Source organism: Bos indicus x Bos taurus, chromosome 6, assembly GCF_003369695.1.
Source record: "Bos indicus x Bos taurus breed Angus x Brahman F1 hybrid chromosome 6, Bos_hybrid_MaternalHap_v2.0, whole genome shotgun sequence".
Classification (NCBI taxonomy): domain Eukaryota; kingdom Metazoa; phylum Chordata; class Mammalia; order Artiodactyla; family Bovidae; genus Bos; species Bos indicus x Bos taurus.
In genome coordinates, this window is record NC_040081.1 from 61,044,651 (window position 1) to 61,070,138 (window position 25,488).

General features: G+C 37.8%; 1 protein-coding gene and 1 pseudogene across 2 annotated transcripts in view; both read left to right on the forward strand.

Moving 5' to 3' along the window:
• SLC30A9 (solute carrier family 30 member 9) overlaps positions 1-25,488 on the forward strand; it is an 88,510-nt gene that overhangs the window by 21,658 nt on the left and 41,364 nt on the right. The window contains exons 3-9 of the mRNA XM_027544386.1: positions 4,755-4,817; positions 7,249-7,348; positions 9,455-9,547; positions 10,287-10,369; positions 17,022-17,080; positions 20,921-20,988; positions 23,364-23,466. Coding sequence (XP_027400187.1) covers positions 4,755-4,817; positions 7,249-7,348; positions 9,455-9,547; positions 10,287-10,369; positions 17,022-17,080; positions 20,921-20,988; positions 23,364-23,466 — 569 coding nt within the window. The remainder of the gene's footprint in view (positions 1-4,754; positions 4,818-7,248; positions 7,349-9,454; positions 9,548-10,286; positions 10,370-17,021; positions 17,081-20,920; positions 20,989-23,363; positions 23,467-25,488) is intronic.
• Positions 12,227-13,589, forward strand: LOC113894242 (annotated as a pseudogene). Its single transcript, XR_003511522.1, has one exon. The product of XR_003511522.1 is annotated as an E3 ubiquitin-protein ligase RNF126 pseudogene (transcript).

Genomic DNA, 25,488 nt, shown 5'->3' on the forward strand with positions numbered 1-25,488 from the left:
CTATAGTCAAGTAGAAAATTAGTAAATTGAAATTCATTCTGAACGTGCATAGGAAAGTAAAAAGATTTTCCAAAAAAATGAAAAAGCTTTTGAAAGGCATGAAGCTTTAGCCTATATTCAACAGGCATTTCAGAGAGAGGATGGAGAAATTATATATAAAGAGATAATGGATGAGAATTTTTCAGAATTTGAGAAAATCAATCTTCAGATCAAAAGTACACTTTTAGTACTAAACAGGATAAATGAAAAGAAATCCATAGATTTCAAAACGGAAAAAGAAACAACCTAACTTAGCTTTCAAAAAGTCAGGCTGTTGTTAGTACAATTGTTATTACTCTTTTGAAGTAGACTTTTTTTTTTTTTTCTAATTTTATTTTATATTTAAACTTTACATAATTGTATTAGTTTTGCCAAATATCAAAATGAATCCGCCACAGGTATACATGTGTTCCCCATCCCGAACCCTCCTCCCTCCTCCCTCCCCATACCATCCCTCTGGGCCGTCCCAGTGCACCAGCCCCAAGCATCCAGCATCGTGCATCGAACCTGGACTGGCAACTCGTTTCCTACGTAGACTTTTTATCTGCAACAATATGCAGAAAATAAAGGAGGAATGATTTGAAGTACTGTCCATGAAATGGTCAGAGGAAAAATAAGTGTTCCCTAGAATTTTACATGGTCTAAATAATCACTGGGGCTTTAGAAGGATTATATCATCTATAAGTTCAATCTTATGGGCTCTTGGGCTTCCCAGGTAGCACTAGTGGTAAAGAATCCACCTGCCAATGCAGGAGATGAAGGTTCAGTCCCTGGGTTGGGAAGATCCCCTGGGGAAGGAAATGGCTACCCACTCCAGTATTCTTGCCTGGAGAATTCCACAGACAGAGAATCCTGGCAGACTACAGTTCATGCGGTCACGAAGAGTTGGACGCAACTGAGCGCGCAAATAATCATTCCAGGGGAAAGGCAAAATAACATTTCACATGTAAAGATGACTTATCATTTACTACTAAACCACCCATATTAAAAAAAAACACAACTATTCAAATACATGTTTCTTACAGATTGCAGAGTAAACTCAGGCAAAGAAGGGTTGGGACAATGAAGAGCAAGAAATAGTTTAAATGTGTTAGTAAAGTTATTGATAGTAAAAGTAAACTTTATATTAAATGCTGAAATTTTAGAGTAGTAAGATAAAAGAAATTTCAGTGGTTACAGATACTTTTCTTGTTCAGAGGAAGGTAGAGATGGTGAATAACCTTACAGATGATTAGAGAGATTGACAGGAAAGCATGTATGTTAAGTTTCTAAATGGAATCATGAAAACAGTAGAACTTTAATCTTGTAAATTCAAAAACCAGCAGGTGGGGTGAGAGGAGAATATAGAAAATTTTATCAATTTTATCAATCTAACAGATGGCCAGAAAGGCAAAAATAAAGGCAAGAAAAAAAAAAGGATGGTAAACAAGACAGACAGTAAGGTGGCAGAAGTCTGGTGTTGCCTATCATTTATATAGATGCATATTCTAAATATGTAGAAACGATTATTTTCCCTATTTCATTACTTCTACCTCTATAAAAATAAAATCATTATTTTATTTTTGATAAATAATGATTCCTTGATTCCGTTCTCTTTTCCAGCTCTTACTGAAAGTCCAGATACTGCTTTCACTGTCTCATCTCCCTTTCTCACCTCTACCTGTTGCTTCCATCACTACTCTTTCTGCTGAAACTGCTGTTGTCAAAAGGTTACCAGTGATCTCCACATTGCTGATCCAGTTTTCACTTCTGTCCTCTTTTCCTGAAAACATACAAATATCAACTTATAAACCAAATATTATTTTAAATATAGAGGCAGTGTAGGAAAGTGGTTAAAAGAATAGACTAATAAAATGACTTGGGTTTTAATCCTGACTGTGCTTCCATATTTAAAATACTAGCTATGTGACTTTGAGGCAAGTTCCAAATAAGATAAATAAGATGAAGATAATAATAGTACTTACCTCAGAGCAGCTTTATGAGGATTAAGCGAAATAATGCATGTCAAGGACATAGTACTGTGTATGGCACATGGTAAGTAGTTAGTAAATGTAAGCTGTTAATAGGCTCAAAAATGTTATTTTATTATTGAATGAGGGTATAAATATAATAAGGGAAGATATTTTAAGGATGAGGTTTTTATTACAAACTACTTGATACATGTATAAGAATATATGTAATCAACACCTATAATTTACCACCTAACCTTGTAATTTACCACCTAACCTGACCTTGCATTTTTGATCACATTCTTGTTATCCTTAATACTTCTTTTCATAGTTCCTTTCACCCTTTGTATCCATGTGACTGTCCTGAATTTTGTGTTTCCGTCTCTTGAGTAAGAAAAAAGGAATAGATTTAGACAATTGTATATGTCCTTAATTGTTTAGCTTAGTTTATTGTGATAGTTTATTGTATGCTTCTGTGATTTATTTTTTCATTAAAATTTTTTGCCATGATTTATCTTAATTGTATATGTGTCTGGTTCATTAATTTTCATTGAGATAATTACAGCATATACTTTTGGGGGCTCTTGTGTGAATTAAATGAGTTGATGCACATTAAGTGCTTAAATAATGCTTGCAGTTACCTTAATAGTAAAGGTGCAAAGAAAGATAGCCATTATTACGTTTTTTCTTCTTTATTGATGTACAAAATGCTGCTGAATGAATATAACATGGTCTCTTTATTTGTTCTCATGCCTGTGGACGTTTGGGTTGTTTCCAGTTTGAAACAGCAGAACACAGCACTGCTTTGAATGCTCATCTTTTTATGCCCTTGTACAAGTTTCTGTGTGCCGAGTATGTTGACCTAGAAATAGAATTGCTAAGTTGTAGGTTATGCTTGTGTTCAGCTACATTGAAAGTGAAAGTGAAGTCGCTCAGTTGTGTCCGACTCTTTGTGACCCCATGGACACCAGGCTCCTCCATCCATGGGATTTTCTAGGCAAGAGTACTGGAGTGGGTTGCCATTTCCTTCTCCAGGGAACTTCCTGACCCAGGGATCGAACCCAGATCTCCCGCATTGTAGCAGACGCTTTACCGTCTGAGCCACTTTAGATAATGCCAGTTTGGTTATCCCTGTTTGTCTTTCAGCCAGTAGTGTATTACTTGCCATTGCTCCATACCCTTGCCAACGTTAGGGTTGTCATATTTCTCATATTTCGTAATCCAGTGGTTGTTAAATGGCATCTTGTGATTTCATTTGGATTCTGTTAATAACGAGGCTATCATCTCTTCACATGTTTATTAGTTATTTGCATTTCCTGTGCAAGTTTGTTCTTGTATTCTGCCCCTTTCTGTCTTTCTCTTAACACATTTGGAGGAATTCTTAAGTATTCTTCATACTTATCCTTTGTTGATTGTATTTGTTGGAAATACAGTCGCCCGGTTTGCAGCTTGCTTTTCTCTATATATTGTTGTCTGTTAATCATGCATGCATGCATGCTAAGTTGCCTCAGTCATGTCCTATTCTTTGCGACCCGATGGACTGTAGCCGGCCAGGCTCTTCTGTCCATGGGATTTCTCAGGCAAGAATACTGGAGTGGGTTGCCATTTCCTCCTCCAGGGGATCTTCCCAACCTAGAAATTGAACCTTCACCCCTTGCGTCTCCAGCACTGGCAGGTGGATTTTTTACCACTAGTGCCACCTAATCATATAAATACCTTAGTCTTTAATCATTAATTTTCCTGGAATTGGTTATGGTGTGAGGTAGATTACAGTTTCATTTTATTAAATGTTTTTTGAAGTGGGGGAGGGTTGTACCGTTGTTCCAATAACCATTTAATAGCCATCCTTTCTTCATTGAAGAGCATCTCTAGAACAGTTTAGGGGTGGAAAAATCAACAGCATGTGCCCTTGTTTTGTTCCTTGTTTTAAAGGGTTGCGTCTAAATTTTTACCATTGAATACGGTGTTTGTTACAGGTTTGCTTTACCCTCCAAGGAAATTCCTTTTGTGCTAATTTTTCTTAAAAAGGTTTGAAACTTGCATGGGTGCTGTATTTTAAGTGCTTTTTGGTTAGCTCCTGAAATGATTCTACAGTTTTTTTCCTTCGATCTGTTAATGAGAGGAATTAATAGATTTTCTAATGTTTAACTGGGCTTCCCTGGGAGCTCAGTAGTAAAGAACCCTCCCTGCCAGTGCAGGAGATGCAGGTTCAATCCCTGGGTCAGAAAGACCCTCAGGCGAAGGAAATGGCAATCTGCTCCAGAATTCTTGCCTGGGAGATCCCCTGGACGGAGGAGGAGCCTGGCGGGCTATAGTCCATGGAGTTGCAGAAGAGTCAGACGTGACTCAGCAACTAAACAACAATGTTTAACTACTCTTTCATTCCTAAAATAAATCCTCGGATTTATCTTGGTCTGTGATATATTATCTTTTTTATACATTGCCAGATTGGAAAATCCCATGGACAGAGGAGCCTGGTAGGCTGCAGTCCATGGGGTTGCTAAGAGTCTGATATGACTGAGTGACTTCACTTTCACTTTCCACTTTCATGCATTGGAGAAGGAAATGGCAACCCACTTCAGTGTTCTTGGCTGGAGAATCCTAGGGACGGGGAGCCTGGTGGGCTGCCGTCTATGGGGTCGCACAGAGTCGGACACGACTGAAGCGACTTAGCAGCAGCAGCAGCAGATTGTTTTAGCAAATGTTAATTAAGTTTATAGGGTTTATATGAAAACAACTACTTAAAATAACTTTTAATCTTTACAGCAGAAAATATGGGTGCAGAACTGAAAGCTCCAATTATTAAGCAAGAACCTCTCCAAGTAAGAGGTAAATATATTTTATTCTGTTTTTTATTATAAAGGTGTTTTGAATTAAATATATAAAATTAGTTTATATAGATATCTTTATGGTTATAAAGGTGTATTCATTTTTACTTTTAAAAAAATATATTGACCATAAGGATTTGTTCTATTTATAAACTAATTTTCTACTGAAATTTGCATTCTGGTCATAAATTTTATGGTAATTGTTATTTTCAAAAGCCCAAAGAAAGGAGTAAAGGCAAATAAAAAAGGTTTTATCATTTTTAGAAAAGTAATGTGATTAATAAGGAACTAGAGGCCAATACCTGTGGCATGTTGAAATCGAGATAGTTTGGACATTCTTGATTTCCATTTCTAGGAGTGATTAAGTAATGAAGGAATTCTTGTTTGCAGTTCTCTTCTTTATAATTGGGCTATGGCTCCCATGTCCAAAGTAGCATATTTCATGGAGGTACTAATTCTGTGAGTAGGATCACCATGGCTTTGGCGTCAGACAAAAGTAAATTCAGTTTGTAGCTTTAGCATGTACCAGCTTTATGGCTTTGAGCAGTTCACTTGATTTTTCTGAGTCATAGTTTTCTCCTCTATGGTGGTGCTGAGAATGGGACTTCTTTTTTATAGGATAACTTTGGAGATGATATATACTGTATGGTCACAATTAAGAATACTTAATGTTGTGTTACCATCAATAATCTGGGCCAGGACAGGCCAACAGGGATTTCTAGATACTTTGAAGAAATTATTAAAAAGTAATTAGAAAAAATTAATCTTTTTGAAGAGAGATGTATTTCTCCTCTCTGAGAAGCTTATTTGAATTTAATATTTTAGGATTATTACAATAAGGTAGTTCAGAGACTTAAACTTATGCAAAAAGAAACCTGAACTTCCTTATATACTTTTTTCAAATAAAGTTTTGATTTTTTTATTGAACTTTATTTTTGAAATGTTCTTATTAACTATGATTTGTGAATTTTGACTTTCATAGTTTATGTTTTAAGAGTCTTTTTACCTTCTTCAGTGGTGGATAATTTAGTCTTAATTTATTCTTTCAGTTTGCAAGTACAACAGAAGACTTAGTAGTTACTAGATATGAGAATAGAATATGAAGTAACTTGGCGACAATTTGAAACAGAACACATGAGTTTCTGCTGTATTTCTCCTGCTTTTCCAAGATATGCTTATGCTATTTATCTATATCATGTGACTAAAAGTCTAACTTTATAAAAATGAACAGACCAATGTTGGCTGTAATTTTTAATCCACAGGGTATAACTGATGCCAAATTGGTATTTTGTTATTGATGTGTCATTTTTTATGAACAGTTTGATGCTTGATAATAGGGGAATATTTTAATAGAAGGCAGTGTTTTACCTATAATCTATAATTAACTTCCTATAATTTTTAACTAATAAAAATGTTACATATATTTATTTCACCTTTGTTACTTTATGTGAAATCGTTCAGTGAATTTCAGAGTTTTTTGACTGCAACCCACATAGGAAGTACTAATGATTTAGTATATATATAGATTATTATATGTAACTGAAACAAAAGTTTTCACAAAAACTGCTGATTCTTCATTATATGCAATACTCCTTGATTACTTTCTGTTTTTTTTTTTTTAATGCTGGTTTCACCGGTGTTTATAAAACACTGAACCAGCATGTAATTTTTTAATTGAAACTTCAGTTCACTTTCACTTAGATTTTCCAAGCAATTTAAATTGTACTAGTACGATTTAACAGACCAGTGATACCTTTGCAAGGTGTCCTTTAGACAAAGGGTTGATCTTTTGGCATCAGTTGGAAAGATCCCCTGACCCACTCTAGTATTCTTGTCTGAAGAATCCCATGGACAGAGGAATCTGGTGGGTCACAAAGGGTCGGACATGACCTAAGAGACTTGGCATGCAAGCATGCACTGATGAACTATGGAGTTAAAAGCTGGGTGGTTGCGAGTTTAATTCTGTCCTATTCTATACTTGCGGAGAAGGCAATGGCACCCCACTCCAGTACTCTTGCATGGAAAATCCCATGGACGGAGGAGCCTGGTAGGCTGCAGTCCATGGGGTCTCAAAGAGTCAGATACGACTTAGCGACTTCACTTTCACTTTTCACTTTCATGAATCGGAGAAGGAAATGGCAACCCACTCCAGTGTCCTTGCCTGGAGAATCCCAGGGACGGGGGAGTCTGGTGGGCTGCCGTCTGTGGGGTCACACAGAGTCGGACACGACTGAAGCGACTTAGCAGCAGCAGCAGCAGCATTCTGTACTTGAAGTAGACTTTATTTTCCCCAGATGCCATCCAGTGCATCAGGAAAAACCTGTTTTCTATGGACCTCACTAGTGACCCCACTTAAAAATTAGTATATGTTTATCTTCAAATGTGACTTCCAGTGTGCATATTTAGTATGTTTTCCTTTTCTTTGGTTTTAGTCAAAGCAGTTCTTAAAAAGAGGGAATATGGACCAAAGTATACTCAGAATAATTTCATCACTGGAGTCAGAGCGATGAATGAGTTCTGCCTCAAATCCAGGTATGGTAATTTTTTTTTAAATGTAGTGGTTTGTTCTATCTAATCTAAATAACCAGTTACTTCATAGAATTTGTTACCAGATACCATCCATTTGGAAACTTTACTGTGGTTCCTTCCTAAATTGAAGAAATATTTTTATTCAGTTAAAAATATTTTTTTTTAAATGTTAAAATTGTTAGCTTATTAAACTGAAGACTGCTCCAGCTTGAGCAATTCCAGTCTTTCTTGGCTCCTTTAACTCAAAAAAGTAGGTTCTTCAAAAATCTATGTGTTACATAAGAACCTTAGGAGTTCTATTGTTAACATGTAGCAGAATTATCAATAAGAGTATTTGTATATTAATATAGCTTTAAAATTTGGGGTTTTTTTGGTAGAGCAATTTTATTATGTTCACATTCCAGCTGTGGTTTGTGTTGAGTGTAAATTATTTTACTTCTTTCTGGTATCTTATTATTTTCTTCTAACTGAAGAGATTTATTGAGGTATATTTTTTTACAAATTTAAATGTTTTCCCCTCTTTTGTCTAGGAAAGCTATATATTTAAGTGGAAGATTTCTTGGCAATTTAGACATCAGATGATCTAGGCTCTCCCTCCACCACCCCCACCATGGTACATCTTCTAGAGTATAAAGTGAAAGTCCCTTAATCGCGTCTGACTCTTTGTGATCCCATGGACTGGAATTCTCCAGGCCAGAATACTGGAGTGGGTAGCATATGGTATAATATCAGTAAATAAGGATTCCTATAATCAGTTTTATAACTTCTATAAATATTGAAACAATAACCAATTGTAATAATGCTATAAAACTATATTTTGTTTCCCATACAAAAACTTTGTGAGTAAAGTAGGTTAGGTATAGGTATCTCCATATTATAGGCCAGGAAATATAATAAAGATGTTAGCAATGACCTGGTTCATTTAGTGAGTCAGTGACAGAGTGGGAATCAGAATACGTATCTTTTGCTACCTGATCTAGACCTTTACTTTTTTATTTTTTGGCTGCAGCACACGGCTTAAAACATTTTAGTTCCCTGGCTAGGGATTGATCCTAGGCCACAGCAAGAAAGCCGGGATCCTAACCACTAGGCCACTAGGGAATTCCTCAGATTTTTGTTTATAGGTCTTTTATTGCTATTACAAAATTTCCTTAGGAAGACCAATGATCAAATTTAGAATGACTGTTTAGCAGAGTGACTTGATGCATGTATCAACCTTTCAGAATTTAAGAGAAAGGAAAATAATTAAATGGCATGAAATTGACATATACTCTTTATAAATTGATACCTATGAATGATATTACCACTTAGTATTAGTCTGGACATGAATTTGAGCAAACTCAGGGAGATAGTGAAGGACAGGGAAGCCTGGCATGCTGCAGTTCATGGGCTTGCAAAGAGTCAGATACGACTTAGCGACTGAACAATGACAATTAATCTGGATGTAAACAAATGACTGTGAATATTAAGTTTACATTCTCAAATAGAGGAGTAATACTCTAATCTGTGTTCTTTCTACTTTTTTTTTTATTCATACTTCAGATATTGCAGTGGTATATCCATAGCAGATAAAGGACAAGCACTGTTTAAGGATTTGACTCACTACCTATTATATTATGGTATCTATATTGAGTCAAGAGTAATTCTTAGGTTTTCAACTCTTTCTAAACCAGTTTTATGTACAAAATATCATCTTTAAACTGATTTTTACAGGCTATCCACCTTTAGCTTTTAAAATGAGGTGCTGCTGCTGCTGCTAAGTCACTTCAGTTGTGTCCGACTCTGTGCGACCCCAGAGATGGCAGCCCACCAGGCTCCCCTGTCCCTGGGATTCTCCAGGCAAGAACACTGGAGTGGGTTGCCATTTCCTTCTCCAATGCATGAAAGTGAAAAGTGAAAGTGAAGTCACTGAGTCTTGTCCTACTCTTAGCGACCCCATGGACTGCAGCCCACCAGGTTCCTCCATCCATGGGATTTTCCAGGCAAGAGTACTGGAGTGGGGTGCCATTGCCTTCTCCGAAAATGAGGCTTAGTGGTTTTTATCTGCCCTTAATAATCCTGAACTATATGAACCTTCTCTGAGTAAATTCAACATATTTCTTTCTTCAGTGATCTGGAACAGCTTCGAAAAATCAGACGACGAAGTCCTCATGAAGATACTGAGTCCTTTACTGTATACTTGAGATCAGATGTGGAGGCAAAGTAAGAACATAGTTCTTTTAGGATAAAATACAAGCTGAATTTGGGATTAATAAAAATCCATTTTAGATAGACTCAGAATTTTTAAAATGATATGTTTTAAAAGCAGAATATATACATATTTTTAAAAAAGTATTTAAAAAATACTTTTTTTAAATAAAATACTTTAAAAAATACTTTTTTTTTAAAAAAGTATTTAAATAAAAGTATTTACTTTTATTTATTTATTTGGCTGCACCAGGTCTTAATTGTGACACGCAGGATCTTTGATCTTCTTTGTGGCATGCAGGATCTTTAGTTGTAGCATGCAGAATCTTTAGTTGCAACATGCAAACTCTTTAGTTGTGGCATATGAGCTCTTTGTTGCAGCACGAGGGATCTAGTTCCCCAACGAGGGATCAAACCCAGGCCGCCTGCATTGGGAGCACACGGAGTTGTAGCCATTGGACCACCAGGAAAATCCAAAAGCAGAATATTTTTGCATTTGCAGATTTGTTTGAGAGTTACTAGTATATATTAATTAGCAAAAAAAATTAGATTTTTTTAAAGAAAATTTGCTGTTGAATTTATTCTTATTGTGTAGATTTAATTTAGAAAACTTTCTTAAGTGCTTTATATTTTTCCTAAAGGACCTATGATTTGTTAAATTTTCATATAGTTTTCAGTTGTCTAGATTTAAATATGATTTTCATGAAGTCATTAAAATTATATTACTGAATGGTGGCCATGTGTATGTACATAGATCTTTGGAAGTTTGGGGAAGTCCTGAAGCTCTTGCCAGAGAGAAAAAACTTCGTAAGGAAGCAGAAATAGAATATAGAGAAAGTAAGTATATTCAGTTTAAAGCCGAGTTAACTGAAAAGCAACTTGTAAATGAGACCTGTGTCTATAATAACTGTGTCCTCCCTAGTGGTTGCCTACCTCTTGTGTTTGGCTTTGTTGGTTCTAGCAAATGCCAGTTTTCATTTTGGGGTTTAATTATTTTATAAAAACAATATGTTTGTTTTTCTCTCTATAGCTTTTTAAAGATCATGAGAGCAAGGAAAGCTAATTTGTCGTTTCTATAAGACATATGAATGTTAAAACTCAGGGTCCGATTTGAAGATTGTACCTGTTGTAAAAGTGAATCCTAGTTTCTAAGGGGTTTTGGCCTCTCAGAAGAAGCAAACAGCTGTTTAGTATCTTTATATTCACAGATAAGCTAAACAGACCTGCATTTAAATCTACAGGAATGAAATGTTTACTTTCTTAATTTACTTTTTCCTGAGGTAACACTGGTTTACATAACATTTATGTTCTATTTCTGTTTACCCTACAACTTGATTACCACCAAAAATTTAGTTTCCAGCTGATACCACACAGTTGATTCATTTTACCCATTTTTCCCTCAACCTTGCCCCTTCCCCTCCAGTAACCACTACCCTGCCCCAGATTGGTAATCAGCATTTATAGTAGGAGCCCCTTTTCCTCTTAATAGGAAATAAAATTTAGAGACCTCTGGGCATTCAGTTCAGTTCACTCACTCAGTCGTGTCCGACTATTTGCGACCCCATGAACTGCAGCACCCCAGGCCTCCCTGTCCATCACCAACTCCCGGAGTTCACTCAGACTCACGTCCATAGAGTCAGTGATGCCATCCAGCCATCTCATCCTCTGTCATCCCCTTCTCCTCCTGCCCCCAACCCCTCCCAGCATCAGAGTCTTTTCCAATGAGTCAGCTCTTTGCATGAGGTGGCCAAAGAACTGGAGTTTCAGCTCTAGCATCAGTCCTTCCAAAGAAATCCCAGGGCTGATCTCCTTCAGAATGGACTGGTTGGATCTCCTTGCAGTCCAAGGGACTCTCAAGAGTCTTCTCCCATACCACAGTTCAAAAGCATCAATTCTTCGGCGCTCAGCTTTCTTCACAGTCCAACTCTCCCATTCATACATGACCACTGGAAAAACCATAGCCTTGACTAGATGGACCTTTGTTGGCAAAGTAATGTCTCTGCTTTTCAATATGCTATCTAGGTTGGTCATAACTTTTCTTTCAAGGAGTAAGTGTCTTTTAATTTCATGGCTGCAGTCACCATCTACAGTGATTTTGGAGCCCCCCAAAATAAAGTCTGACACTATTTCCACTGTTCCCCATCTATTTCCCATGAAGTGATGGGGCCGGATGCTATGATCTTCATTTTCTGAATGTTGAGTTTTAAGCCAACTTTTTCACTCTCCTCTTTGATCTTCATCAAGAGGCTTTTGAGTTCCTCTGCACTTTCTGCCATAAGGGTGGTGTCATCTACATATCTGAGCTTATTGATATTTCTCCCAGCAATCTTGATTCCAGCTTGTGCTTCTTCCAGCCCAGCATTTCTCATGATGTACTCTGCATGTAAGTTAAATAAACAGGGTGACAATATACAGCCTTGACGTACTCCTTTTCCTATCTGGAACCAGTCTGTTGTTCCTTGTCCAGTTCTAACTGTTGCTTCCTGACCTGCATACAGATTTCTCAAGAGGCAGGTCAGGTGGTCTGGTATTTCCATCTCTTTCAGAATTTTCCACAGTTTATTGTGATCCACAGAGTCAAAGGCTTTGGCATAGTCAATAAAGCAGAAATAGATGTTTTTCTGGAACTCTCTTGGTTTTTCCATGATCCACTGGCTGTTGGCAATTTGATCTCTGGTTCCTCTGCCTTTTCTAAAACCAGCTTGAACATCAGGAAGTTCATGATCGTTTAGATATAATCAAACAACCGGCGAGGGAGCAGCAAACAGCCGGTGGCGGGCGCCGCGGAGGAGGCGGCGGTGGCCATGGCCGAGGCGTCGCCGCAGCCCGGACGGTACTTCTGCCACTGCTGCTCAGTCGAGATCGTGCCGCGCCTGCCGGATTACATCTGCCCAAGATGCGAGTCTGGGTTTATCGAGGAGCTTCCAGAAGAGAACAGGAGTGCAGAGAATGGTTCAGCCCCCTCCACAGCCTCTGCGGACCAGAGCCGGCAGCAACCGTTCGAGAATGTGGACCAGCCCCTGTTCACGCTGCCGCAGGGCTATGGGCACTTTGCTTTCGGCATCTTTGACGACAGCTTTGAGATCCCCACGTTCCCCGCTGGGGCACAGGCTGATGATAGCAGGGACCCCGAGAGCCGGCGGGAGCGAGAGCAGGACTCCTGGCACCCGTACGACCCCCGGCAGCCCTGCGCCCGCCTCACCGCGCGGCGGGCCACCGGCCGGCACGAAGGCGACCCCACGCTGGAAGGGATCATCCAGCAGCTGGTCAACGGCATCATCACCCCGGCCACCATCCCCAACCTGGGCCTGGGTCCCTGGGGCGTCCTGCATTCAAACCCGATGGACTACACCTGGGGGGCCAACAGCCTGGACGCCATCATCACGCAGCTCCTTAATCAGTTTGAAAACTCGGGTCCCCCACCCGCAGACAAAGAGAAAATCCAGGCCCTCCCCACCGTGCCCGTGACTGAGGAGCACGTTGGCTCGGGGCTGGAGTGCCCCGTGTGCAAGGATGACTATGGGCTGGGTGAGCATGTGCGGCAGCTGCCCTGCAACCACTTCTTCCACAATGGCTGCATCGTGCCCTGGCTGGAGCAGCACGACAGCTGCCCCGTCTGCCGAAAAAGCCTCACAGGACAGAACACGGCCACTGACCCCCCGGGCCTGGCTGTGGTGAGCTCCTCCTCCTCCTCCTCCTCCTCGTCCTCCAGCTCACCTGGCAATGAGAACCCGGCCAGCAGCTCCTGAGCAAACCGGCTAACCAGCCCCCAGGGCAACAGCAGACAGCCCACGCGCCCACGGACTGCAGCGCCACCGGGCCCGCCGCGGAGGAGGCTCGGAGGACCCACTCTTCCAAGCTGCGGAGGGAGCTCGGCCTCCCCAGGGACAACCTGGCTGGGCCGGGCGCCCGCACACACTGCCCGGGCGTCCCACCTTCCCTCCCCTTTGTCTCTGACCTCACCCTCTACATGTTCAACAGCGGAAAGGTTTTTATAATTTTAAATTATTACTGCTTTGAAATAAATGGATGTTTGAGCTCAAAAAAAAAAAAAAAAAAGGCAGAAATAGATGTTTTTCTGGAACTCTCTTGCTTTTTTGATGATCCAGCGGATGTTGGCAATTTGGTCTCTGGTTCCTCTGCCTTTTCTAAAACCAGCTTGAACATTGGAAGTTCACGGTTCACATATTGCTGAAGCCTGGCTTGGAGAATTTTGAGCATTACTTTACTAGTGTGTGAGATGAGTGCAATTGTGTGGTAGTTTGAACATTCTTTGGCATTGCCTTTCTTTGGGATTGGAATAACAACTGAACTTTTCCAGTCCTGTGACCACTGCTGAGTTTTCCAAAATTTGCTGGCATATTGAGTGCAGCACTTTCACAGCATCATCTTTCAGGATTTGAAATGGCTCAACTGGAATTCCATCACTTCCACTAGCTTTGTTCGTAGTGATGCTTTCTAAGGCCCACTTGACTTCACATTCCAGGATGTCTGGCTCTAGGTCAGTGATCACACCATCGTGATTATCTGGGCCGTGAAGATCTTTTTTGTACAGTTCTTCTGTGTATTCTTGCCACCTCTTAATATCTTCTACTTCTGTTAGGTCCATACCATTTCTGTCCTTTATCGAGCCCATCTTTGCATGAAATGTTCCCTTGGTATCTCTAATTTTCTTGAAGAGATCTCTAGTCTTTCCCATTGTGTTGTTTTCCTCTGTTTCTTTGCATTGATCGCTGAGGAAGCCTTTCTTATTTCTTCTTGTTATTCTTTGGAACTCTGCGTTCAGATGCTTATATCTTTCCTTTTCTCCTTTGCTTTTTGCTTCTCTTCTTTCCACAGCTCAGTAAGGCCTCCCCAGACAGCCATTTTGCTTTTTTGCATTTCTTTTCCATGGGGATGGTCTTGATCCCTTTCTCCTGTACAATGTCACCAACCTCAGTCCATAGTTCATCAGGCACTCTATCAGATCTAGGCCCTTAAGTCTAATTTCTCACTTCCACTGTATAATCATAAGGGATTTGATTTAGGTCATACCTGAATGGTCTAGTGGTTTTCCCTACTTTCTTCTATTTAAGTCTGAATTTGGCAGTAAGGAGTTCATGATCTGAGCCACAGTCTGCTCCTGGTCTTGTTTTTGTTGACTGTATAGAGCTTCTCCATCTTTGGCTGCAAAGAATATAATCAATCTGATTTCATTGTTGACCATCTGGTGATGTACATGTGTAGAGTCTTGTGTTGTTGGAAGAGGGTGTTTGTTATGACCAGTGCATTTTCTTGGCTAAACTCTATTAGTCTTTGCCCTGCTTCATTCCATATTCCAAGGCCAAATTTGCCTGTTAACTCCAGGTGTTTCTTGACTTCCTACTTTTGCATTGCAGTCCCCTGTAATGCAAAGGACATCTTTTTTGGGTGTTAGTTCTAAAAGGTCTTGTAGGTCTTCATAGAACCGTTTAACTTCAGCTTCTTCAGTGTTACTGGTTGGGGCATAGACTTGGATTACTGTGATATTGAATGGTTTGGCTTGGAAACGAACAGAGATCATTCTGTCATTTTTGAGATTGCATCCAAGTACTGCATTTCGAATTCTTTTGTTGACCATGATGGCTACTCCATTTTTTCTGTGGGCATTAGGGGTACTCAGTTTTTTTTAATAGGTTGATATATTTTTAAGGTATTTCAGTGGACAGAGTTAGGACATACTTTTTGTTTCTTAAGAGAAAACATGTAGGTTATTTTGATAAACTTATTCCCTCCGTTTTTTCCTTTGTATCTCTTACTCTGAAAATCTTATTTCTTAATTCATTAACATCATTAATTACATTTTTTATTTGTTCTTTATGTATGTACACACACATATAGACAGAATACAGTGTTGTTTCAAACTATTAGTATCAGTATTCTTGCTAGTAAGGTGATTTAAGATTTCTATTTTTCTTTTTGTCTTTACTGTATATCTCACTGGGGATGTACAGTCAAATGCCTGTGTTTTAAAGTCACTTGTAATTTCTCACTGTATGGATAAACCATCTACTAGATATAAAAATAGGTTCGTTTGTTTCGTTCTGCTTCTGATTTTAAGAAATTTGATTTATTTTTATTTTATAATTTTGTAAAACATTTATATGGTTCCAAAGTCACCTCAAATACTTTAAAGACAAAATACTTTAGAGAAGTTTAGCTTCCATCCCTGTCTTTTCCACCCTTTTCCCTCCCTCTAGCATAGGTAATTGTTTAAAAAATTAGTTTGAGTGTTATTTTTACTAACATAGCATACATACTGGTAATTTAGACCCTCCTTTTCATAAATAAGGCATAGTCTGTGTACTTTCTGTGCTTGTTTTTTTTTAACTTGATTATGTGTCCCAGAGAACATTCCATAGCAGGAAACAGAGAGGTTTCTTCATTTCTTTTATAACACTCCATTTTGGGGGTGCACCAGAGTTTATTCAGTCCTTTTCACCTAGGTCGTTTCCAGTCTTTTACTGTTAAAATAATGATGCTGTGAATAGCCTTTACATATATTAGAGGACATACTTAAAGTACAGAATTTGAGAAAGCACACTAATAAAATATTTTTTCCTTATTTTTAAACTTTGAGCTATAGATGGAGAATTGGTTCTTATATCAAGCTTAAATAACTCATCTTGCTGCACTCAAGCTGTACTTGTCTACAGTTCTCCTGTCCCTCTAGCTCCTGGTAGCTACTCTTTTTTTCTGTTTCTATGACTCTGACTCCTATAGATACCATGTATAAATGGAGTCATTCAGTGTTTGTCTTTTTGACTAAGTTACCTCACTTAGCGTAATGTCCTCAAGGTTCGTCCATGTGACAGGATTTCCATTGTATGTATATACCACATGGTTCAGCATTTATTTGTCCATGGACGTTTTGGTTGCTTTCACTTCTTGCCCATTGTGAATGGTGCTGTGATAAATTAGGGTGTGAAAATAACCTCTTTGAGACAGTGCTTTCATTTTTTTTTGGATGTATACCCAGAAGTGGTATTACTAAATCATATGATAGTTTTTAATTTTTTGAGGAGCCTCTATATTATTTTCGATAACAGTTGCAATATTTTATAATCCTACCAGTATAGTCAAGATCTCCAATTTCTCTGCATTCCTTGCCTACACTTGTTATTTTTTCTTTCTCTTTGTTTTTTGTTTTGTGGTAGTAGCCATTCTAATGGCTGTGAAGTGATACCTCATTGTGGTTTTGATCTGCATTTCTCTGATGATTAGTGATCTGAGCATCTTTTCATATGCTTGTTAGCCAGCTGTATATCATCTTTGGAGAAAAGTCTATCCACGTCCTTAACCCATTTTTTAATCAAGTTGCAAATTCAGATTTCTTACCATCACCTGATATTTTTCTTTGTATCTGGGAGAAGACCATTTAACATAGTCTTAGAATAATTGTGTTAATCTAAAATGTGAAAGGATAAGAATATGTATGAGCTAAATGTATTTCGTAATTCTTTTTTTATAGGGCTATTTAGAAACCAAAAAATACTGAGGGAATATAGAGACTTTCTGGGAAATACCAAGGTAAGAATATTTTTCTTTTAATGTTATGTTGAGTATGTATTTCACATAAAATCCTAGAATCTGTCCATGATGAAAATCTAGCATGTCTGTGATCCTATTCCAAGGTAGATCTAATCTGCTAAAAAAAAATACGTTATCTTTCCATCACCACATTTACTGCCTTATCTACAAATGTGCCAGAATACTCTTATTTTCGTTCCTACCAGAAGGAAATTAATATTGGGACCAGTATAGAAAGCTTACTTTTACTGTCCACTTCTTATTTTCTCCTGAGTCCTTCATTGGACTTGCATTCCCACCACTCCACTGAAATAGCTCTTGTCAAAGCCACCGACACTTCCACGATGCCAAGTAGTCATGTTCAGAGTCAGCCTTGCCTTTAAATTGAGCTGGAGGTGTCTCTTGTCAAGAAGTGAGCACCATACCTGGAGAAAGGGCTAGCTTTGCAAATTGTCTCTTTTCTTCTGACTTAAATTTGAGTCATTGCTTCCTTCTTGGAAAATTTAGAAATTAGCAATGATGACAACTGTAGTCATACCTTATTTGATATGCTTTTCTTTCCCATTCATCGTATTCAAAGCCTCTTAACTTCCATTTCCCTTTTGAGCCCTGCATTTTTGGCACCCCAGTGCTGCACTGAAGACCTGGATTCTCTTCGGTGGTAGGGCCTTTGTATGTTGTGTGAGTCACTTCTATGCCTTGACAGACTCCGCCCCTGCCTCTTGCTATGGAGTAATTTAGGCTGGTGAGATCTGCCTCCTGGGAAGACTTACTGCTAGCTTTATATCTTTTTTGCATGGAGGATCATCAGCACCAGATTATTGAATAGCAGCTGTTTGACTTCTGAAATCTGTGTCACTTAGAGCCCTTTTGAAGATTAATACTCATCAGCCTTGAAATGTTACAGATTTTGAATAAAATTTCTATTATACTTTTTTTTAAAATAGTAATAGAATAAGACTTTAGTATTGAATTTCCTACTGTTTCCATATTCCTTCTAGGAACACTCACTTGAGACTCTCACTAAAGATGGTTGGTTTCCTTCTCTAAAACATAACAGGATTATTCATGTTGCCTGGAATAAAAATATCTTCTTTTTTTTTTTTGTCTTTTTATTATTTATTTATTTTTTATTGGAGTATGATTGCTTCTCAATGTGTCAGCTCCTGCTGTACAACAGAGTGAATCAGCCATATGTATAAACATATCCCCTCCCTCTTAAACCTCCTTCTCACCCACCTACTTTGTATCCTTTTTCTCTCTGATCCAGACACTTCCTTCTCTTATTATATTCTTTTATAGTCTTCTTCATTTTATGGGAACTCCAATAGTGAAATATATGAACTCACTATATTTTAGGTTTGGCACACGCACTCTCTCAATGTTCAGTGTTCTAACTGATATCTTATTTCTTATCCCTTTAATACATTTTCCCTTTAATATTTCTACTTCTTTGTGCCTTTCCTTCTAATCCTAATTCTCGAACTTCTTGGGATAGTCTTTCAGCATACTGGAGTGGGTGGCCACTTGCTACTCCAGGGGATCTTCCCAACCTAGGGATCGAGCCCAAGTTTCTTGCATCTACTGCATTGGCAAGTGAATTCATTACTACTTGCGCCACCTGGGATTGAAATGATAGTGTCACTTTGAAATTACTTGTAGCTCTTTGAGTATTTTATGCTGATTTTCCTCCTAGTCCTCTGAAATCTATCCATCTACTATGGATCTGTTGCTTTTTGAGATTTTGCTTCCCTTGCTGCTAGATTTCCTTGGACCTTGTCGCTGCTGCTACTGCTAAGTCACTTCAGTCATGTCCAACTCTGTGCGACTCCATAGATGGCAGCCCACCAGGCTCCTCCATCCCTGGGATTCTCCAGGCAAGAACACTGGAATGGGCTGCCATTTCCTTCTCCAAGGCATGAAAATGAAAAGTGAAAGTGAAGTCGCTCAGTCATGTCTGACTTTTCGATATCCCGTGGACTGTGTAGCCTACCAGGCTCCTCCATCCATGGGATTTTCCAGGCAAGAGTACTGGAGTGGGTTGCCATTTCCTTCTCCAGGACCTTGTCGCTATTTCTGACCTAATTATTACCAACATATTTTCGCATTTTCTACAGCTTTCTCTCTCTCTCTCTCTTTTTGGCTGTGCCATGAGGCTTACATAATCTTAGTTCTCCAGGACTCCAGCAGTGGAAGAGCCCAGTCCTGACCACTGAACTGCCAGGGAATTCTCTCTTTCAGAGCAATTTGTGCTCAATGAATCTCTTTTTCCTTACTATAACATTCTGTTATCGTTTTAAAATCTCATTTTCCTTCCCTATCTGTCTTGTTTACTCCATAAGTTTTCAAAACTTTCTTCTAAAGAAATCTTTTTCATCTTCTTCCTTGAGTAGCATGTTTTCATTTTCTACTATTCCTATAACAATTTCATTTTTTCCCCCTGTACTAAGCAAACGATATGGTATATTCTCATTGTAGTAAAATGCACATACACTGGTTTTTGTTTATCAGTAAATGGCATAACTCAGAAATGTGGAACCATGGTCGGACTTTATAAATGAATCACTTTAAAGCTTGCAGCTCCCTCTTTTGTTCCGTTGTCCACAGGAACTTAGTAGGTGCTTTTTAAACCCTAACCTGCAGACCTGACTGCAAAGCATTATCAGAGTGCAAGATAAAAAGAAAAGCATTTTGTTCCCCTCATGCCACATCGGCCTTGTTTTTATCCTTTCTTCACACAAAACTTACTTCTGTCAGAATCTTTGAATGTGCTGTATACTCGGCCTAAAACATTCTTCCAGATTTTTCATGGTTGCTTCCTTCTCATCACTGAACTCCTTTCCCTTAGTATTCTAATCAAAATAGCCCTCCGTGTCATACCCCCAACTCTGTTCTATCAGTCTCTGTCTTAGTTTCTTTATTTATCACTCAGATATGACGGATTCATTCTCCCCTTCCTATGCTAGACCGTGAGATCTATGAAGGCAGGGACTCTCTTTTGTTTACTCTTGTGCTCCAGCATCTAGAACTGTGCCAGGTATGTAGTACTTGCCCAGTAAATATTTCTTGAATAAATTACATAAGGCAGAATACAGGACTTGCTTTAATAGAAAAGTAAAGTACAACCATAAATGTGGAGCAGTGTGAGTATTCTCTGGGGGATCAAGGAAGGCTTTACATAGAAGGGTAACCCTTGGCCAGATATGGAAGAAGATGAGTAAAGCTTAGAGAGATTATAGTGACGTATGATAGCATTCCCGGGAGAGGAAAGAGCAGGAAAAGAAACACAGAAAGTATAAATTCAAAGAGTAGCCAAAGAATATTTAACTGAAGAAAAATATTCTCCTTGAATATGTTCTCTACTTGTTTGATTTCCTTTTGTTTTGTTCAGTTTTGGAATTAAACACAGTGTTATTTGAGGGCTTCAGTCTTTAGAGAATAGTCAGGAGTTAAATGAGGGGCAACAGACTTACTGGCTTTGGCTGTTCTTGTTTTAAAATTTAAGAAGTTGCTCAAGAAATGGAAAATTTTAGGTTATTTCAGTTCAGTATATTTTTATCACTTTATTTCTGTTTTTTAATGTAAACAACTCAGAATTTTTCTGGGAGTAGATAGGAAATGAATTACAAGGAAATAAACAACATTCTGGACATGCACTTTCAATTTCCATTTTCCCACAATTTAAATAGGAAAGTCTAGAGAAAAAGAATTAAGTAAATCTAGTTGTGAAGAGGCATTGATAGGGGAGATATTTTCTGGTGTGTCAGAGTCACATATAATGGTCATAGTGCCTTTTGGAAAAATGTTTGAGATTTTTTTGTTTTTGTTTTGTTTTTATAGCCACGCTCTAGAACGGCATCAATTTTTTTAAAGGGGCCAGGGAAAGTGGTGATGGTTGCCATTTGCATGTAAGTACTGAAAAATAAACCTTTAAAAATAAATTACATTGTTTTTAATGTATATATATGAATATAAATTTATTACTTGGTATCTAGATAAAGATAAAAGCGCTGTATGAAAATTTTTCTTCTATTTTCATTGGTGTTTATAGAAATCTTTTTTAAAAAGTTGAGTTGGCCGAAGTTACATTTAGAGTAAACCAACCTGCATTATGACTACTGAAGAGAATCTGCCCTCTTTATTTTTCTGCCATTTAACCCGGTAGAACATAACTGATGCTTTTGCCTCTTTCTTTTCTCTTCTGTCTTCTTGGTCTCTATTATTTTGCCTACCTTTTAATCTATTGTACTGAGTAATCTATTTTAGGATATTTATTTAAGAGCATTAATTCGTAGTTCATTAGTTTGTGCTTTTATTTCTCAAATACATATACTACACGTGTCAGGAATTTTGATGTGGTCTGGAAACATGAAGGTAAAATACGTAATTCTTATCTTCAAGGACTGGAGGGGCACTAGACTAAGAGTCATTTATAATAATACAACACAGATAGTGGCAATAGGGGTGGAGAGACATGGTTAGGTTCAAAAAGAATTTAGGAGGACTGACTAGTGATGGTGCCCAGGTTTCTGACTTGGACAATTGGATAGATACTGTACTATCACTGAGAAAAAGGGAACACTGGAAGGAAGAGTCAGGGTGGGAGCAAAGAAAATAATGGGTTCCTTTTTGAGTCTGAGGTATTTATAGGGCACCCAAGTAGAGCTGGTCAACAGAAATAATTGTTTTTGTCAATAAAGTGGGATTAGCAGCTAAAGCTTTTTATATTGGAGGAATGTGATGCAGGGTATGTAAACTGCTTAGCATAGTTTCTGTTATATAATATGGTTGTTATATAATATTATATATTAATATATAATATATATTATATATAATATATATTATTATATAATATACTTAGTGCTTATATTATATATACTGTTATATAATACACTTGATGGTTATTATTGTTAATATATATTGGTTTGAAGCTCAGGAAGGAGACCTGAATTAAGAGATAAAGACTAGAGAGTTATTAGGATATAGGGAATAATTAAAGTCATAGGAATAGTTAAGATCACCTGGAGAATGTATATGTATATACATTATAATGTATGAGGAAGGAAAAGCACTCCTGAATAAGCCTTGAAGAATGCTCACATTTAAGAAATTGGTAGAAGAAAAAAAAAAAAAAAGCCTGCAGAAGAGACTGAGAAACAGTAAAGAGAAAGGTGGGGAAAAAACCAGGAGTCTGGTAGAAATCAAAGAAGACAGTGTTTTAAGAAGATAGTGGCAAATACCTCTCTAAGATTAAAGAAACTATTAAAAATGTTTTCAGGAATTTAATAGCAAGAAACAGTATATTGTTAAGAACAATCTTATGAGGTGTTGGTGGTGAAGCCATTGTTTAGGGATTGAAGACTGAATACAGAATGAGGAAAACTGAGACAGCAAGAGCAGACACAGTTCTTTGAAGAAATTATCTGAAGAGGAGAGGAGAAAAGGGTAGCTGGAAGGGGAAGTAAGGCTCCTCATTTATTTTTATTTATTTACTTAAAAATTATTTATTTGGCTGCACTGGATCTTAGTTGCAGCAGTGGGATCTTTTAGGCGCAGCGTGCAAACTCTTAGTTGCTGCATATAGGATTCTCTGACCAGGGGTCAAACCCAGGTCTCCTGCATTGGGAGTGCAGAGTCTCAGCCACTGGACCACCAGGAAGCCCCCTGCCCCCGTTTCCTCATTTATAAAATGAGGATGTTATTACTTATTAATATTTGTATAATAGTTATAGTAAAACATAATAAGTGACTAAGTACAGTGTCTGAGATAAATTATACTAGTTATTACTGTCCGAATCTGAGCACAACTAGCTTCCTCAGGAGATAATCATGTTTATTTTAGCATGTATGATCTTCTAGTATGACCCAGACTACTTGGTCTAGCTTTGTTTTCACCTCGAGCATCTGTCTAATTAAACAACCTGATCTTCACCAGTGTCGTGTCTTTGACAGTGACCTGCTGAACTACATCACGTGCTGATCTTCTTTCACCTACCTAAGACACAGTTTCCTTTCTGATTCCGTTTTGTCCAAATGTAGAACACCCTCTTTTCTCATCAGTTCTTAAGTAATTTGTTTGCACATATCATGCCTCTTTCATTTAAATATTTAGTGAAACGATAATCTATATTCTTCAAATTTGTATTCTCTTGCCTAAAGTGTAATAAACTAGAAATCTGTTTTATTTTGAACAAAATCGTGTGTGTGTGTATGTGTATAAATAAGCTTTTGGTGGGAATTTTTATCTAAACCTATGCTAAATTATCTTTTCTTTCTCTCCTAGCAATGGATTAAACTGCTTCTTCAAATTTCTTGCTTGGATTTATACGGGTTCAGCAAGCATGTTTTCAGAAGCGATACACTCTTTATCTGATACTTGTAACCAGGTGAGGGGTAAAAGCTTTCTTACTAATTTAAAGTAATATTTTTTGAGATTTTAGTCTAAAAGTTGACATTTTAAAAACTGAATGATTCCTACAGTTGGGTTGTAAAAGAAAATGGAAGGTGTTTTACTTTTGAATGATGACATACAAAGAATTATGATCATAGTATTTGAAAGCTGATTGTTATGCTTTAAAAGCTTTTAACAATGAAGTATAAGATTATCAGATACTAGGTATTTGGGCAGAGGCTTTTTCAAAAGTGATTCTTACATTAAATAGAAATTTGATTTAAGAATATTAGTTCTTATAACTATAAGAGCCAGTGGATTTGTTTGAATAAATATATAAAATAGTCATATGTGATTGATGAATTAAAATGATTTTCACAATAAACTAGTATTTTGATTTTTTCCTTGAATTTACAAATGGAGAATAATTTTTATAAAATTAAAATACCTTCTTGCTGCTGCTAAGTCGCTTCAGTCGTGTCTGACTCTCTGCGACCCCATAGACAGCAGCCCACCAGGCTCCGCTGTCTCTGGGATTCTCCAGGCAAGAACACTGGAGTGGGTTGCCATTTCCTTCTCCAATGCATGAAAGTGAAAAGTGAAAGTGAAGTCGCTCAGTCGTGTCCGAGTCTTTGAGACCCCATGGACTATAGCCTACCAGGCTCCTCCGTCCAGACTCCCTTTAATTCAAATTTTGAATACTACAAATCTAAGCCTTTTTTTAAGAATACAACATTTCTACTTATATATCATTTCACATTTTAAAAAAGTGGCCTATTAAAGAAAACCTTTTTAGTTTTTATTTGTTTATCCTCCTATTATATAAGAATGATTTGGGAGAACTTATAACAAAAGACACAGGTACGTACAGTAAGAATATTTAAGACAAAGTTAAAAATAATAATGGTAAGGAGCAGGGAGACCAATTTTAATAAAAATTAAATCTAAGAACTCATGTAACTCACTGTCAGATAGATTAAACCTTTTGTAAAAGTAAAGAAAAAGGTAGGGACTTCCCTGGTGGTCCAGTGGCTAAGACTCCACGCTCCCAATGCATGGGGCTCAGGTTCAATCCCTGGTCAGGAAACTAGATCCCGCTTGCCACAACTAAGAGTTATCATACCACAGCTAAAGATCCCACATGCTGCAGAGAAGATCAAAGATCCCACGAGTGGCACCTAAGACCTGGTGCAGCCAAATAAATAAATATTTAAACAACTTTTTTTAAAGATAAGGAAAAAGTACAGACACTTGCTATTAGTACTAACAATCATTTTCTTAAATTTTTATACTCAGTAATTACTTAATAACTACTATTTATATAATATTTTGCCTGTTGAGTGGGGGAGAGGTGGGTGAGAGAGAAATACATAACACACAGTAGCTATTTTGTTTTAAGTTTATGCGAACATGAGAAAATTAAAATGTAAAAATAGTGCATATTATTAATTTTAGTTGTTACTTAAAACACTGAAGACAATTTTAAAGTGTCCATACTCTGATATACTATTGAGGGTTTAAAAGCAGGTGGTAGGGGGACTTGCACTGCAGTCCAGTGGTTAAAACTCCATGCTTTCGCTGCAGGGGGCGTGGATTTGATCCCTGGTTGGGGAACCAAGATGCCGCATGCCACGTGCCACAGCCAATAGATAAATAAAAGCATATGGTAGATAGCTATGTATTAATCTGGAATAATAACCATATGACTGAAAAATCAAGTTGCAAAACATATGTACATAATGTAATGTTTCTAGCCATGATGGATACATGGGGACTAGACTCACAGTCTTTTGCTATAAACAGCTGAAAAACTATGCAAAGTATATTTAACAGTATTTTCAAACATTGGACATTAATAGTGCCAAGACTGTGATCCTTGAGGAAGGGGAACAGGTGAATTAAATTATGATCACTGATTTTTTTGCTTGGAGGCACTTTTGGGATAGTGGAGCAGGGTGGGTTACCATCATTGAGTTGAGAAGGTAGAAATTAGGGTTCAGTGAGTCTGAGGTGGCTA